The 17,412-nt window shown below is 42.9% G+C and overlaps 2 protein-coding genes across 4 annotated transcripts in view; both read right to left on the reverse strand.

Annotated features, from left to right (window-relative positions):
- Positions 1–442: 442 nt before the first annotated feature.
- Positions 443–6,955, reverse strand: angel2 (angel homolog 2 (Drosophila)). Of its 2 annotated transcripts, none has more exons than XM_026318230.1 (9): positions 6,811–6,955; positions 5,412–6,385; positions 5,014–5,234; positions 3,057–3,126; positions 2,476–2,906; positions 2,139–2,265; positions 1,795–1,858; positions 1,572–1,702; positions 443–1,270 (listed from the first exon to the last, which is right to left on the reverse strand). In XM_026318230.1, the coding sequence occupies exons 2-9, from the start codon at positions 6,376–6,378 to the stop codon at positions 1,107–1,109; spliced, it is 2,175 nt and encodes a 724-aa protein (XP_026174015.1). In that variant the 5' UTR covers positions 6,379–6,385; positions 6,811–6,955; the 3' UTR covers positions 443–1,106. The 2 variants fall into 2 exon arrangements, with proteins under 2 accessions (XP_026174015.1, XP_026174014.1); XM_026318229.1 differs by having other exon boundaries at positions 1,795–1,864.
- Positions 6,956–8,435: 1,480 nt separating this feature from the next.
- galnt14 (UDP-N-acetyl-alpha-D-galactosamine:polypeptide N-acetylgalactosaminyltransferase 14 (GalNAc-T14)) overlaps positions 8,436–17,412 on the reverse strand; it is a 116,532-nt gene continuing 107,555 nt past the window's right edge. For both annotated transcript variants that reach the window (XM_026319011.1, XM_026319010.2), the window contains exons 14-15: positions 15,965–16,084; positions 8,436–10,174 (exon numbers count right to left, since the gene is read on the reverse strand). In XM_026319011.1, the coding sequence (XP_026174796.1) occupies positions 10,016–10,174; positions 15,965–16,084 (279 nt within the window). In that variant the 3' untranslated portion in view covers positions 8,436–10,015. The remainder of the gene's footprint in view (positions 10,175–15,964; positions 16,085–17,412) is intronic.

Consider the following 17,412-nt stretch of genomic DNA (forward strand, 5'->3'; position numbering starts at 1 on the left):
TCGAAGAGCTGCAGGTGCACAGTTTTTGATGGATGTGTCCAGCGTGTCCTCCACCGGCTTCAGGTTTTCCATCTCTCTCTAGAACTTCTTGATTGTCTATTTATCTGTTAATGTGCTTTTCAGAATTCCCTAGAGCCCAAAGTGATAGAACCTATTTTTAAAAAGTAAGTTCACCATGATCTAAAATGGAGAAAAGCAGAACGTCACGTTCAGAAAAGTTGCTTGATAAATTATTCTCCATTCTCTAGTTGTTCTATCAATTCATCAACTAATTCTACAGTTTACTGTGTTTCTGTGTGTCTGATTACCAAGGAACCACAGAAACACAAAACTTGTTTATCTGAGTCTTAAATGTTAAAATCTGCTTCAGGTTGTAACGTAAACTAGGAATTGTTTAAAATGGTTCTACCTGCTGAGAAAAGCAGTAGATTGTGGGTGGATGTTCAATTCAATTAAATTTTATTAGTATAGCAGTAAGTCTATGATATGTAAACACGTTTTTTTACAAACTGTAAACTCTCCAAATCTGGTTATCTCTTTCCAAAGCTACAAAAATATAATATTAGCTGATTATGTACAACTTTAACATTATTGTACAATGTCCATGAGGAAAACATTTGTTTTTTTGTTTTTTTTTTAAGTGAGTGAGATTATTCCTGAACCTGTTTATAATCGTCGTTTGAAAACATTTCATCCTTATGGCACATAATATTTAAGAGAAACTGTTTCCTGTACAGCATTAAATGTTTTTGGCACAGGAAAATATAAAACTGTCAGTGATGCAGGAGCAATTTTCAACTAATATTTTATCAGGAAACAAAGTCGCACTTGCCCTGAAAAACTGATTTGATTAACTGTAGTTGTCAGATCCTTTAGCTACAGCAGCAGCATTTTATCTTTGTGCTAATGTTGGAAAAAACTTTAAAATCCACCTCTAAATAGATAAACATGATAGAAACAGGACTTAAAAATCAATTTCAAGTAACTATACAAGTAAAACCTTGAACTAGGACGTTTGATATTAACATTTTTAACATGCATTTCAGTTTGTTTTGACCATTGTTTTCTGTTTCTGCTCAGTGACCACAGTGTCCAGAGACTCCAAGTCAGCACTGGAGGCGGAAGCGAGCGAGGAGGAGAAGGTGGTCGGACGATTGATGGTGATTGGGCAGGCCGTTAACTTCCTCCAGCTCTGACTGGCCGGCCAATGACAGCCGGCCCAACAGCTGGAGGCCCCGGGCAGCAGGAATTGAAGGATGGGCGATCGGTTCTTTAAGAGAGGAAAAGAAATGACAGAAAAACACAAGATGTGACTGAGACAATAGAAAGAAAAACAAGTGAGAGGGCGTGACGCAAGGTAGGCACTGAATATTATTATTATAAATAAAAGTATTAATACTTCAAATCTTAAGGAGCAAATTAAAAACTTCTTTTTTATTCTGAATGTATCTAGAGTTTCTGTTTTAGTTGGTTCTGTTCAATCGCAAATTTTGTTTGAAAGATTTTCTTCAACAGAAACAACAAATTGCAGATGAATTTAACTGCATCAGTGTCAGAGTGTGTGTGATTACCTGGTGTGAACAGGATGTAATCCACCGTTATGGCTGTGCGGGAGTGAAAGGTGGTGATCTCAGGTCTCCCATCAGGCATTAGGTGGTGCTGGTAGGACGACTGCAGTGTCAGGCTGTGCTCTATCCTCTCTCTGAACACACACACACACACACACAGACTTAAACCTAAAGAAAACAGTGCAGTGACAACAGATCAGCTTGTGTGTGAGAACACGTTCCTTACCTGTTAAAAGCCGCAGCAGCTTTGGTGGCGAGATCTTCGACAGTCAGATTGGAGATGGCTCCTTCTACAGCTGAGACAGACGACAGTCGGTGACGAGGCTCCATGTGCAACACAATAAATTAAACCAACCATCCAAACTCAAATCACAACACAATTCTTTTTTGGACACTTGGATTATTTTCACATTGGACACAATTAACTGCCTGGGCTAAAAATTCTGGTGCTAAAATAGAACAAAATTATGACTTTAAAGGGAATTAGCTTCACTAAACTGGCACTAATATGTAACAGAAACGAGCCTAAACAAACAGTGACATTTGAACAGAGTCCTAAACTGACCACACCTTCAGGGCTGGACGTCTCCGTCCGTCTGCTCTCGTACTGACACTGATGGTTGATTCCCAAACTCTGAGACCAAAGTGGTGATGTAAGGAGACGCTGACCCCTGGGACTGCTCTCCTGACCAGACACCTGTCCATGCACGAACACACACACACACACACAAAAAACCATCAGTAAGTAGCTGTACGCAGGTCGGTACAACTACTGTACAAAACAAATGCGTGTCTATTGAATGATTACTTTTATCTGAGCATGTGATTTTTTTTTTTTCCAATAAAATATAAGAAAATTAAAACAAATGTCCATGTGTGTTTGTATGTGTGTGGGTAAGAGACTCACCATGGCGACCTGTAGTCCTCCATAGTTCAGGCAACCTGTGATCAGGAAATTATACAGTGGACTCCCAGGTGTCGAGTTAAAATCCCCACAAAGCAAAACCGGATTCGTTGACCCGTCTGGGAGGCGGGACAGCCGTGTGATCTCAGCCAATAGGATTGCGAGCTGTGCCAGTTTGATGTCACCACGGCGGGGGTTGTAGAGGAGGTGAGTGTTGGCAACGCAGATAAAAGCAGAGGGATCCAACTGTCCTACGGTGTCGTTGGGTCGAAGCAGCACAACCAATCCCACGTTGTCCCGGTCAAGGAGGGCATCACCGGAGCGGAAAAACTCAACAGGATTGGAGGAGAGGAGGGAGAAGCGTGATGTTTTGAAGACAATGGCACAACCGTCTGGTTTGCGTCCGGTCCTCTTCTTATACTCACAGTGGTAACCTGAAACATACAGAGAGATTGATAAGTACACACATGAATAAACGAGAAAACACAAAGGATGAGACAAACAAACCTGTGCATGCTGTAATAAATATGAGCTTTTCACAATAAAAGCACCTTTACTATGAAAGAGACATGATAAACACACACCGAGTGCCTGTAGAGCAGGTTTAATCTGGTTTACATAGTGGTCCTCCTGGACTTCTTGAAGACACAGGATCTAAAAAAAAAACAAAAACAGATATGGAAATTATTAATTCATTAATCATAAGTTAATTGACCTTGTTAATCGATTAACAATTAATTGATAAGTGGCGATTTAATAAAAAACTCATCTGGGGATACACTACAGATACTGACATTTATGTAGCATAACTAAATAAATTCTGCATAGAAATTAAATAAAATATGTAGGCTACTCTAACATGAAAATAAACTATACTGTCATCTGCTGCACGTGAAACATTAGCAACATAAAATAAATTCTGAATAGAAAGGTAGACAAAATACCATTTAGCTTCAGCCTACATAAAATATTTTAAATAAAAAAAAATATTAACGACATCACTGTTGTACTTGAACATAGTACCACGTAGTGGACATTTGGCTTCTTTGTCGTCATTTAGTTTGAAACGTTCTCACTGCACTTTGACCTCTTCTTGTTTGTGTTTCTCTCCGTGAGAATTTCGCGTTGTGTTCAAGCATGGATTAGGCAATGGCGCCCTCGACTGGCGACATCACTACATGTCACAGAAATACTGCCGGTGGAAAAGGGCAAAATTAAATGACAATTGAATTTAATCGAGCAAATTCTTATCGACAATTAATTGGTAGTCGATTAATTGTTTATATCAATATGTCTGTCGGTCAACATAAACGGCTAGTTACTCTAGTCACACTTGTAAATTAGCTAGCTAGCGGTTAGCGGCTAGTTGGAAAACGGCTAACGGCTAGTTGGCAAAAGAGTTTTGATAAACGGTGATATATATTAGCTAACATCTCGATTACGGGCAATCTAGTTTATAATATAAAATATAACAAAACTATATGATACATAAAACTATAAGAAATAAAACTAAAATAAGAATATCACTAGCTAGTAACGTTAATAGTCTGAAGGCTAATTAACTAAAAATATTTTAACGAGCAAATATAGCGTGTGAGGGACAATAAATAATAAAACACAATAAGGGGTCTATGTATTTTATATGTCTAACGTATGTTCTTTCCTCGGGAAACATGGCTGCATCTCATTATCCTCCTACATATCCCAAGATTCTCTGCGAAAGCTGACGAAAACAAACATAGCGGAAGCGAGCGGCGGGGCGGTCACCGTGAAAATACAATTACCCACATTAGTAAACTAACGCTAGCTAAAGTTTATACTGTTGGACACAAGTAACGTCACAATGAGATACATCTCATTTTCTCCCAAAATGATATAAATCAAGAAAAATAACATTTCTGGCTCCGCCGTTAGCGAGTAAATTAACGCAGCTGTGACGGTTGCTAGGCAACAGAAGCTGAGCCTCGCGACTCAACGGTAGGGGCGGGAACAGTTGGGGACGCAAACAGGAAGTCCCCTGTAGACTTTCGGTTTTTAAAACGTTTGGCATATTAATTCAACATGCCATCCTCGTCTAGTCTGTGCTGATGAAAAATAAAACGACCACCTAAGTCAAAATAACGAGATACTTTCTCAATATTCTGACTTAGCAACTCAAAATAACGAGAACTCGCGGGATCAAACGTGACTACGTAATAACGTTATGTCTTACACAATAAGTTTAAAAAACACGTGTTGTTAGCATAATTCAACAAGCATGTCAAACGTTTGATATTTATGATGGAGGATCCGACCCGATCAGGAGCAATAAAATACTCGTGTTGACATCACACACACTTGAGCATTGTTTAGACAAATAATCGCTCGGGGGGGAAATCTGACATGAAATCGGCCTAAAAGGTGTCCCCATACTTCCACACTACGCCCCTATCTGCCCCCTATCTGCCCCCCATCAAAGAAAAAAATCCTAGAACCGCCCCTGCCTACTCCTGCTACAGGTAACAGTACAATCATTAAAGTTTCGTCTGATCGTCCACTCACATCAGCGTCGTGCTGCTTGATCTCATCCAGCAGGTTAGGTAGCCGGTGCTCCCAGGGCAGCACTCTGGGGTCACAGTGTCTGTACAGGTAGGCATTGTCCTGCAGCAGCTCCTGAGACAAGATGTTGTAGGACATCACAGAGAAGTCGAAAGCTGTACTGCGCTCTGGTGGCTGCGGGGAGGGACTGCAGGCAGGACAGACCTCCCAGTGTCTCTGAAGAGCTGAGGAGAGAAGGGAAAGATTAACAGGAGAGTTCGCAGGTCAGACCCCTGACAGATCAGGAGGCTTCCTGTCAGAATGATTTACTAGAAGTTCTCTTTGACAGTGAAGTGTGTGGAAAGCAGTTACACACAGTGTAAGGTCAATTCTAAGTGATGAATGAAACACACTGAACTTACCTTTCACAGGTGGAGTCTTGTGCCGTTGTGGGACAGCTGGGGAGGTTCCAGGTGGAGGAGGCTGCCTGGTGGAGTCAGCTGCCTGCCATGGGTTGTGAGGGTGAGTGGTGCTGCAAGGCTTGGAATGAAGCCCCATCCACTGGACCTCACCACAACCTCTGTGTCTCTGCTGGTCCTCTGGTCCTGTTGTGGGCCTGCCATGATCCCATTGCTCCTCTGCACCCTTGTCTTTGAACCAGGGGTTAGGTCTAGGTTTATGCATGGAATCTATATCCTGCTCAGATCTGGACTTTGAGGTTTGAGTCCAGGGCCCTGCAGTTTGTACTCTTTGCTGATGTTTGCTCCTCCCTCGATTTGGGGTTTCATCCTGACCAGTGCTGTCGTTTCGCTGTCTGCTTTGACTCTCAGTTTTAGTCCTTTCTCCATCTTTACCTCTGCTGCTTTCCCTGCTGATGACCTTTCCAGCTCGACTCCCATCTCTGAAGTGGTGGTTTGGTTCTGGGAGGGTGTTTGAGCTGGGATGCAGATTCTGATGTTCCCTTCTGTAGCTTCCATCCTTGGCCTTCCCTCCGGTTGCCCGTGCTGCTCCACCCCTGTGTCCTTCCTTTTCTTCAACACTGCTTTTTTCTTCTGTGCTCTTCCTCCTTTTGTGAGGAGGCTCTCTATCTCTGTCGGGGCGCTCCATCATGAGGTCAGCCGAAGTGCAGAACGAACGCCAACTACTGCCAAAGAAACCGGGGTTGGTATTCTGGGGGTGTAGTGTCCTACCTGTGAAAGAGGAATGGGAGCAAAGGAGCCGAGGACGCCAGGGGGGAAATCCCTGCACTGACCACCATGGAGGAGTAGTGGGGATGACGTGGGGGCAGTTGGGAGAGGCAGTGCTGCTCCTGAATCTGGCTGAGCAGACAGCAGGACGGGGGCAGGGAAGGAAGGAGCAGCTGCAGGAGCTCAGCCGACTGAGGAACATGGGGTGGCTGGAAGAAGAAAAAAATAAAGTTAATCTGTTATTTTAATAATGAACCATCTGCACTAAAATCATCAGAAAGTGGTTAAAATCATAAAAGGTCTCGTCTTCAATTTACTTGTTTTGTGTGACAACAGTCAAACAGTCACATTTAACTTTGGCTCATTTTCCGAACTGATGTTGATTCATTTATCGGTTCTATTGATTATAGATCATATTACTCAGTGCAGACACGATCGATTCACAAATAACGGGGACGTTAAGGTAGAAACTATCGATACGAGTGGGGATAAATGAGAGAATAACATTTGCCATCAACGTTGTTGTGACTAGCTAAACAAACAAATTAGCTAACGTTAGCTGTTAGCATATGTTAGCCACGTCGAGTATTTTCGATTATTTCAAACTTAAGGAAGCTAATTAGCATTAACTTACTTTTCTCCAGGGGCGGGGTGAACATGGTTATGTTTTGGCCTGAACACACGGAGATAAATCACAACCAGTGAACATTATCGATCCTCGTTATCAATCGGTTTGGATTTTTGATTTGTCTGATCCCGTCCCCAACATGTGACGTGTAACTAAGCGACCCCGAATCATGTGGTGCCTTTAGGTGCTCCAGCTGAGCTCGGATTTTCTAGTACTACACTACCGCAGCACTCTGAAACACCTTGTTTTGTTTTAATTAAATGAAATTAGTACAAATTTCTGAATTTGAGAATCCTGAAAAGTTTTATAGAAATAAATAGAGGCCACATAAATTCAGAAGGATTAATTACAAAGTCCAATATAATATTTTGTATTAAAATCTGGTTTCCAAGCGTTGATATAATTCAAAATGTATGTCCTATATTTGCTTCCATAGTTAAATGCATCGAATGGCATGATGGGAGTCAGTGAAATGAACGGACTACAGCCACTTGGTGCAGCCGAGATAGTGACCCGACTGGAAACGTCACGATTCGTTTGTTTTGTTTATTCATCCTTAAAAATCACGATTTTATAATTAGTGTCATCTGTCGTTGCTGCTGAACTCAACAAAATAAACGGATTAGATTCAATATGAGTATCGCTATGTATATATGTTTATATTTCCCGTGGGGATGTTGACAATATCGACAGAGAAATGAAAAGGTCATTGTACTCACGTAAAAACGAGTCTGTTCCTGAAGACAATGGTGAAAAGCTGATCAATACCAAAAGAGCAGCTGCGCATTTTCATCATATTCTGTTATTCCATGTCGCTAAAGGCCGAAGCGAAGTTTTCGGGGGCCGATGTTTAAAGAAGAGAGAGTCTGCACACACAGCCCGTCTCTCGCTCCAACATGCTGCTGATTTCATTTGCATTAAAGCAGCATCATACCGTAAAATGCCTGTCCCCTTTTTTACATGCCCATCTCCCAAAAAGCAGGAAAATAGTCCCAAAGAAAATAACATGATCTCCCCTTGGTGTGATGATGCTGCAGAGTGCCTGTAAACTGGAAAATCATTACAAGCATTTTTGGAAAAATGTAATTTTTTGTGAGTGATATAAGTTTTATTTATCTGTAAGCTGAGATCAGTTGTGAACTTCACTCATGTCAAAGGCAGAAGATGCTGATTTAGTGGCAATTGATCTTTAATAAAAAAGACAGTATTTTAAACCTGTGACAGTAGAACAGTCGAACCTGCAACAGCATTTAAAATAGTAGGCTACTAGTAACAAGAACCTGCGTGTGTTGTGGTTGTGGCGATACTATTAGTAATAGTAAATTATAGCTGTGGCTATAAGAGTGGCCAGTTTACCTGTTATTATTAATAATCTTTATTGTGAACAGTAGTTGAATTAGTAGCAGCAGTATTAGTACAGCACCTGGTGCAGTAGTAGCAGTAATGATGGAACTGAGTTATAAGCAGCACTGTACAGTAGAAACTATATCAGTCCAGTCTCAGTGAGTTTTCATAAGATAAGTAATATTGTAAATCGGTAAGAAGCTGTTTAATACCCTTCAAATGATGTGTGTGATATCAGTTCTGGCCATAAACACCTGCATGTAAACATCACAACCGGGTCAATCAAATAGAAAAAAGCCTTTATTGAAGCTTTATTCAGGAGCTGAACAGGATATCAAAATGCTGTGGTCGGTGGTGCCAAACACACTTTGGAGAAAATGTTGTTCCAAAATTAGAAATTCATCGTTTGAAAAACGGACTGCTATTCTTGTGTTTTGACTCCGCTGGAATTTGAAATGAAAAACCAAAGAAGGCTGTGACATGACAGGAAGGTCGCAGGTTTGATCCCTGCAGCAGCTGCAGTTTGTCCATTAGACACATCCTGTCAGTCAAAAATAAAAACTATCTCAGGTACGTGACCAACACAAAGTTTGATAGTTTTCAGCTGTCGAGCTAAACAGCTTTTCTCAAAAACAAACCTTAAACACAACGTTTGTAAATCCTCTAAACAAGAAACATTACAGTGATGCTAACAGCCATAATTAGGGCAAACGAAAAACCTCAGAGTAAAGCTTTTCCCCAGGTTGTTGACGTAAAGAGAGAATCCTCACATGCACCAACAGTGTCTACACTGAAATCTGCTACAGAGCAGTGCTGCACTCACGCTGCTGTTCCTGACACATTACTTCTCGCTCTTTTCAGTTGACTAATTCCTGTTTCAAACTGGCTCCACATCCAGTGATTTCCTCTGATGTGTCTTTGCTCCTGTAGCTCAGCGCAGCCTGTTAGCTCGTCACCTCGCTGTCACCCTCTGCTGTGTCTGAACTTCTCATCCAAGGTTTTTCTGGGAGCTTATAACCATTAACAGCCTACAGCCAACACACTCTCAGCCGCCCTGCAAACCTTAGAACAGGGATAATCACCTCTTCTCAACAGCGCTGCAGAAACTTTCCCAACCAGTTCTGGTTCAAAGTGATGCAGAGTTACTTTCAGGCTGCATTCCATTATCTTCAATCAGAAAAGCAAATTGAACGTTTGAGGTGATTTGATCCTGTTTGGAGAGACAGGACTGAGGCTGATCAGCTGGGTAAGTAAACCGATTGTGAGCTTGAGTGACGGCCACTGAACCAAGCTGCTAGTTATCGGCACACGACCTTGAAATTTAATAGAAGAGCAGCCTGTGTTTGAGCTACAGTTCACTTTAGAAAAAGACAAAACCAAAACTAGCACGTGAGTTTCTAAGAGGCATCACTCTGCCAGGCGATAAAGACACTGACACGTAAACTAAACACTGGAGTTTGTGCTTGGTTTTAATTCCCAGATTCTTAAACAACCTCAAAAACAAACACTTGCAGTGCAAAAGATTACAAGACACATTCTTTGATTTAGATATTTTTCCTCAAGCAAAGTTTTTGTCAAACTCAAATCTCTGACAGTTCAGGGGTTTAAGGTGCACTTGGTTTGATTCTCCACCAAACAGACAAATCACACATTTCTCATGTGTGTCTTCAGCTATACATCAGGGTTTAGACCTGACAAAGCATCCAAAGCTCTGCAGGTCCGTCAGAGTCCTGTCCCTCCACCCTCACTGCGGCACCTTGACCGACGTGTATCTTACGCTGTCCATGCAGCTGTTTCAGCCCAGATGTTTGAGGCAGAGAATGGGTGACAGGGCATGTCTGGAGGTCAGACATCATGGGGTCAGGGGTCAGGAGAAGGGGACCTCCCATCTCTGTGTGTACGCGCTCAGCTCACAGGGGCTGATGACCAGCATGCGGGAAGAGTCCATCCCATCCAGAGCCATCTCCGAGTCCAGGCAGAACCGAGAAACAAGGTGCTCCAGGTGAGTCCCCGACTTCTGCCACCGCTAAAGATAAAAGTTAAAAGAGATCGAAAATGATTTAGACAAGACATTTTACAAAATATTGAGTTTACAGCTCTGTTGAGAAAACATCCAACCAACAATGAGCTCTTATTTAGACTGAAGGGATGATTTTGGTAAAAGGAGGTAAAACTACAGCAGGCAAAGAGCTAATTAAAGCAGAATTTATGCAGACGACCTGCTTGGGGGATCTTATAAATTCTGAAACCTGCAGCCACCTGAGACATCTCTGAAAAGGTCTCATGTCATGCTCTGCAGAGCACGTGTGTCACTGGACCATGAAGGTGCCAGATCCAAAGAAACATCAATCTGTCAGAACCTGCAATTAGATTCTCTCACATACAAAGAAAGAACAAAAAGTCTCGAGACCCATACTGAATAGCAGACCTCAGTGAGTCCTTAAGGAACCCAGATCTTCCACGGAGAGAAGATCTGGGTGTGATATCAAGAGTCAAAGCTGAAAAACAACATTTCAAATGTGACAAACAGAAGAGACGCTGCAGAAACACCTGAGCTGGGTCTAAACTGCACATAGTTTCAACATAGTTCATAAAAACTCAACATGCTAATGATGCACGTGATTCTGCTCAGTGTAAACTGTGATCAGGAAAATAAACGATAAACAGAAAGCAAAGGCTGTGATGTTTCAGAGTGTCAAACCTGCAGTCCAACTACAGTCTGTGAGTTTGAGTGTGAATCCTGTGTTTAACGATGTCACAGGTGGGATCAGGTCTGAGTTCATAGACAACCGATACACTTCAGGGAAATAATTTGATGACACTTCAATGAAGCGTTTTCTTCAGCAGATATAAAATGTCAGACAATTGGATAGCATTTCGGTCTCATCTTTAAAAACTAACTTTAATTTATGACAACTACACACACGCACACAAACAGCAGCAGCGTCGAGTTTAGCGTCCCCCTAAAGTTCACTTCAACATGTGAACCAGCAGCCGGGGATCAAACCTCCAACCCCACGATTAACGGCCAACCTGACAGGACTGAGTGTGCTGCAGCTGCGCGGTGATAAAACACACAGCCACATTATGTCAAGCCAGTTGAGTTTATGATGAATGTGCTGATCGTGAAAATTAAAGGTCTGGGCTCTTCTAAGCTGCTAATCCACAACATGTGGTTGCTGTTGTTCACCAGTAGATGGAGCCGCTGATGAACGTTTGGCTTTGATCAATATAACTGAGCTGGGCAGACTGTGTGTGTGTGTGTGTGTGTGTGTGTGTGTGTGTGTGTGTGTGTGTGTGTGTGTGTGTGCATGCTTCAGCTGGATACTGTGGCTGCAAAACAAAGAGGCAGATATGATCAGACATGAAAAGAGGCTTTCATCCAGCTGTGACTCCTCATCAGAGAGAGACGGAGCAGATTAACAATGAAGAGAGAGAGAAAGTGAGGAATAAAAGAAACAAGAGCAAGACACACACACTGAGCATTGTGTGATTTGTGTGAGCATGTGATATCTGTATGAGTGTGTGTGTGTGTGTGTCTGTAATCTGTGTGTGCACGTCTGTGTGTGTATGTTGGCAGAGGGCGGCCACACTGTGTTTGCTGAGCCAGCGAAGCCTGGTGTCGTCATGTATCTTGATCTTGTAAGGCCATGTAGCAAAACAAACACACACAAGCTTTGTTATGTAGAACTGCATTGTGGGTCCACTGCGGCGTTGTCGAGATGACACGCTCGTCACAGCGTAGCGACGGACCGCGGAAGCTTATTAACTGAAAGAAAAAGGCGCAGGGGATAATTAAAAGTAAATCAATTAGTATTCACTTCATTACTGACTAGTGCTGCACTGCTGACATCGGCCTGTGAGAATAACACTTCACATCTGTCTTCCACCACACATCACCATCCCGCATGTAAGTACTGTTCGTATCCCAAGATGCACTGGGTTAAGGCCCCACGTGGTTCTGAAAACAGAAGCCAAATGTCAAAGCAACATGAGGAAAACACGACTCGATGAGTGAAGCTGCCAGTTCACGTCTCCTGAAGTCAGCGTCAGACGGACACTGTCACGTGTCATGTAAACACCAGCACAGCAGTTTGAAAACACACTTAACACTGTATCTAAGCCTTAACATTTCCAGCATGTTCAAACTCAAACCTGCTCCTGATGTTCTCAGCATGAACACATTCTGGGTTTAGTGAGTTCTCACAACATATTAACACGACCCTTCACTGGCTCCAACACAGGAAGTCACATGAACACAAAGAAGGGAGCCAGTTTTCTCTGTATGAGTCTTGTTCAGTGTTTTTCTAAGGGGAGAAATGTGACCTGAACATAACCAGGGTGTAAGACATTACCAGGACCCATGGGTGCCCTGATAATGATCTAATGTCAATGAATCTGCAGTAACTTCTACACATCTCAGGCTTTTTACGCAAATCTCTGTTGCTTCCTACAGTTTATCACGACCTGATGTTTGCCTCAGACTGTTTTGCCTTAGAAAGATGTTTTTTAGTGTCTAACTTCATGTTTCCTCTTTAATTCCACCACAGTGCAGTGCTGCTCCAATGACACACCAATAGCAGCTGCACCATTAATATTAGATCATTGGTTCAGGTCCCTGATGCCATCACACTGTAGTGAGGCCGTTAAATGTGTTTGTCGAACCTGAAGCTCTGCGGTCTGAAGTTGTTTTTGTCAATGAAACTTTGCCTCAAACGAAGCGGAACAGCCGACTGTTGATTATGTTAACGATCAAACCTCACGGGCGCCTCCTCAAGAACAGGTGGCACTGATCAGGCTGAAACAAGAGCTTTGCAGCAGGTAGGGGAGTTTGGTGACGCCGACGTGGAAAACAGAAAAATCTTCTTGCATTTGGCTCCTTGTCTTTCTGGTGTCGGTGCCCAACAGAGACGCACGACTCAACACAAAAGAACCAGCAGCAAGGAACTGCAGAAGAACATCGCTTTCATCTCGACCAAAAAGTGTCACTCGAACACACCACACAGTGGTGATCTCCAACTGCCTGAGAGGAAATGACTCTCCGAACCAGCAGGTGGCAGCAGTTTGTTCTGGTGTTTCAAAAAGGGAATGATCGAAGGAGATAAAAACTCCAGACGGCGTTGGTGTTGTCAGACTTTGGTCTTTGGGTTTTGGAAGAGGAAGAGGTGAAAAATAAGCTGAGCCTAAGACCCAAGTCTGCTGCTGCCACTCCTGTTAGTCCACAGCTTTAGTTGTGTTAGGATTAAAAGTCGGCCTGATCCAAAGACACGTGGAGTCAGGGACAAATATGAGTAAGATAAAAAAACATTATATTGTGTTTTGTGATTCAGCCCTGGGACATAACAGAAAGACCAGTCACTGTTTTTGCCTTCTACCACCTGCATGCTCAGTGACGCCACGGTGTCTCTGATCCCCCTTGGATTAAATCTGAACACAAAGGTCGAGAAGGACCCGTGCTCTGATTGGACGGGGTTCACATGGTCCAACGAGAGAACCTGGTGGAGCAGTGGAAACAGAGCCCAGTGGACTCTTTGTTCCTTCAGAGACTGTAAACGGTGTCGGCCGTTCTCAGAGTCTGGAGCTGGTTTTTGGAAACAGACGGGCCTCCCATTGTTGGTGAGGAAGAACGATGTGAGCCAGGTCAGCGCTGTGGCTCCCTGCTTGGTTTTTTAATAGTTTTTGGACAACAATGGAGGTCTACGGCACAGACCCATAAGCTGAACCAGGTTCTACTGAAGTATATGTAAAGACTATAGTAAAGTTCTCTCAGTATATTTACTCTGGAGAATCACAGCAGCATTTTTTTTTCCACCATATTCACAAACATGTTTTAACATGTTGAACAGTCTCTGGTCTTTACTTCTTCACTTTGGCTCTAGTCTCAGCATGAATCCTCTCTCTCTCTCTCTCTCTCTCTCTCTCCTCCACTTTCTTCCTGTCTGTCTTAGTGTCTCTCGTCCTCCCGTCTCTCTATCCTTAATTTACCTTCACTCTGCATTTCTCCCTCAGTGTCTCTCTGGGCTGTTTCTCCAGTGGATCTTTGTTCTAATTAGCTATCATCGCTCCACTTCCTGGATTCTGACACTGACACTGACACACACACACACACAAACAGACGCTGGTGTTTGTGTGGATATGTGTGTGTATGTGTGTGTGTTTTAGCCAGTTAATTTAACACTCTGGTGTCTGATATATGTAGCTACCTGCCCTGAGCTGCATCTCCTCCAGTGAAATAACACCTGCCTCACCTGTGCAGGTGTGTGTTGTGTGTGTGTTGTGTGTGTGCTGTGTGTGTGTTGTGTGTGTGCTGTGTGTGTGTAGTGTACAACTGCCATTTTCTTAGTTTTTTAACTCCCTGCCCTAAAATGTTCCTTATTTCCTCCCTTTATCTTTTTGCTGACACTTACTTTCCTTTATTTCATCTTCCCATCTGTCCTTCATGCATCCTTGTCACTTCCTTCCTTCCTTCCCCTTTTCTTTTCTGCCCGTTGTCTTTATTTCTTTCCTCCTTGGTACTTTTATTTTTTTCTACCTTCCGACCACCATCCTTTTCTTTCTTCCTGTCCTTTATTTCTTATCCCTTTTTTGTTTCTGTCCTTCCATTGATGTATTCTCTTTCTTCCTCCCCAACAGTGTTTTTATTTTTGCAGTTCACTTTCAAGCTTTTGTCTCCTTTAGCCCAGGTGTTTGTTTTGTCAGGGTTGTGTTGTGCCTCCACATGTTTCCCCACATGTGGCTGAGGTCACCGAACGTCCGGCCCGTCTGCACCAGTGTGAAGCGGGTGGAGCAGGAAGCAGTGGTGCTTCAGGTGAAAACTCCTCGTTCAGGATCTTTGTTTGATGTATTGTGCTTCTTACTTTGCTGTGGACGTGCTACAGGCATCCAACGATGTGTTACATGACGCATTACAGGCCAACTGGGGCTTTTCAGACTTCAATCCTTAGGTTTTTACTTTACTCTCCTTTTTCTTTCTTTCCTTATTTCTGTCTTTTCTTCTTCATCATCACACGTTGTGTTATTTCCTAACGTTTTACCCCTTCTCCTCCTTTGACTCTCCCCCACTTCTTCCTCTTTTGTATTCATCCCTGCTCATCTTTCTCACTCGTCACTGATGACTCATGGATAAAATAATACATGACGACAACATGCACATGGAAACGTTGCACATATCCAGTGGATTTGTTTTCCCTCTCTGGAAACAGATGGGAATAACACACACACACACACACACACACACACACACACACACACACATTTGTACAGCCTGAACAGTTGGTGAGGTGTAATGAGCAAATCTTCAGCTCCCTCTCTCTCTCTCTTGACTCACCCCACCACCGTCTCCTCTCTCCCTCCAATTCTCTCTCTCTCCCTCCTTTGTCTGTCTTGCTTCACCTTTCCACCTCTCTCTCTCTCTCTCTCGCTCTCTCCAGTGATTTATTGGTTGTCAGGTTGTTCTCTGCTGCAGGGGCTTCTGGGACGCCGTCAAGGTGCCCAGTGGTCAGGTAATGACAAGTGTGTGTGTGTGTGTGGATGTGTGTGTGTGTGTGCACTATTTCAAGCTGCCTGTTCCAAAAAAATTGTCAAGCATCTCGCCTGGTAGTGTGAATATGTGTGTGTGTGTGTGTGTGTGTGCGACGATCATCTTTAGACAAATTTAGCTTTAGATTAATTAACATTTAGATTAATTTATCAGCCATATGATGCACAGTGACTTGCCTGCAGCTACACACCACCTGTCCGCTTGAGCTATGCGTATGTGTGTGTGTGTGTGTGTGTGTGTGTGTGTGTGTGTGTGTGTGTGTGCGTGTGTGCAGACCTGCTTGCCGTCAGCCATGTTGCAGGGCAGCAGCAGGACCTGGGAGGCAGGGAAGGTGGTAGACAGAGACAGACAGTGCTGCTGCTGGCGGATCTGCTGCCCGTGAGTGTACACCCACTCCTGGAGAAAGAAGGAGAATCAATGAGTTAATCATTTTTTAATCTTTTCGGTCTTTCACTCGCTGCTTGTCAGATGCTGTTTGGTTTTGTTTCTGATAAGATAGTCAAGATATTCAAGTAGAAGTGAGAAAGAGCCTGAGAATGGTTGCATAGTGACATTTAGTTAAAGTTGCAGTTTACAGGTGCTTCGCCTGTGTGTTTCCAGTCTGTGTGAAACCTTTACATTGATTTATCATCTGCAGGCAAAGACTTCACCTCCCGTGTGGCTGCAGGGATTTGCTCCCATTCAGCCACAATAACATTAAAGTTGTATGATAAATTCTGGCTCAGAGTCGAGGTCAGGGCTGTGCAGACCAGCCATGTGTTTCTCTTTGGGAAAGGGACCAACACAAACTGTTGAGGTTGTCTAAAATAAAAGTGTATGCCATATAAAATATATTAAACATGTTCCATTTGAGCAGCCCGGCAGTAGCGCGGAGATTGACCTCTGAAGTTTCTGAGTGAGCCTCGCCCCTCTAACCAATCAGAGAAGGCCAGAATGAACCAATACCTGATCGAGCTTCTGTTGTTTCACGCCTCGTACAATAAGGTTTGGAGGGTGAGAGGATCAGAGTGAGCGGCTAATGTTAGTGCTAAGATTTACCTACACTCAAACTCATGGGAAACAGCCCCAGACCAACAGTACACAAGAATATTTGCAGCCAGAGAGTTTAACTGGAGTGATACAGATTATGATGCAGAGTAATATGTAAAGTAGGTTACACCAGCTCCGAGTTTCATCTTTAAAATGCAGCATAAATGTTAGAAAACAGTGTTTTTTTTTTTTTTTAATTGCAACAGAGATAAGGAACAGCTGATGAGTCCTTTACTGTGACATGAGTGCACATTTAAATACACAGTTTTTTTACTTGAAGCAGTGAAGTAGCTTTAACCTGTTACTCAAGCAAAAATACTTTTTAAGAGGAAAAAGGAAATACAGAGGGGAGTAATTCAGGAAATGAGGATTGGAAAAGATGCTGTTTTATCCCTCCATGACATCTACAGACATTTCCAAAAGAAAAAGAGGAAAAACATCTTTATATTGTTGTATCACATCAAATATTTAAACACACAGACAAACAGAGCAGCAGTTGCATTGTTCTGCATTCATAATTACTCTGGCCTGTGCGTGTGTGTTTGTGTGATATGGTAGTGTGTATTAATACAAACAAACACACACACACACACGCACACTCCCCATCACAGGCAGCAACACTCAGGAGGCCAAGGTTCAGTGGTGTATTAATGATCACGTAGACGACAGATGTGTCAGGAAAACAAATAAGAGCA

Source organism: Mastacembelus armatus, chromosome 24, assembly GCF_900324485.2.
Source record: "Mastacembelus armatus chromosome 24, fMasArm1.2, whole genome shotgun sequence".
In the NCBI taxonomy this organism is placed as follows: domain Eukaryota; kingdom Metazoa; phylum Chordata; class Actinopteri; order Synbranchiformes; family Mastacembelidae; genus Mastacembelus; species Mastacembelus armatus.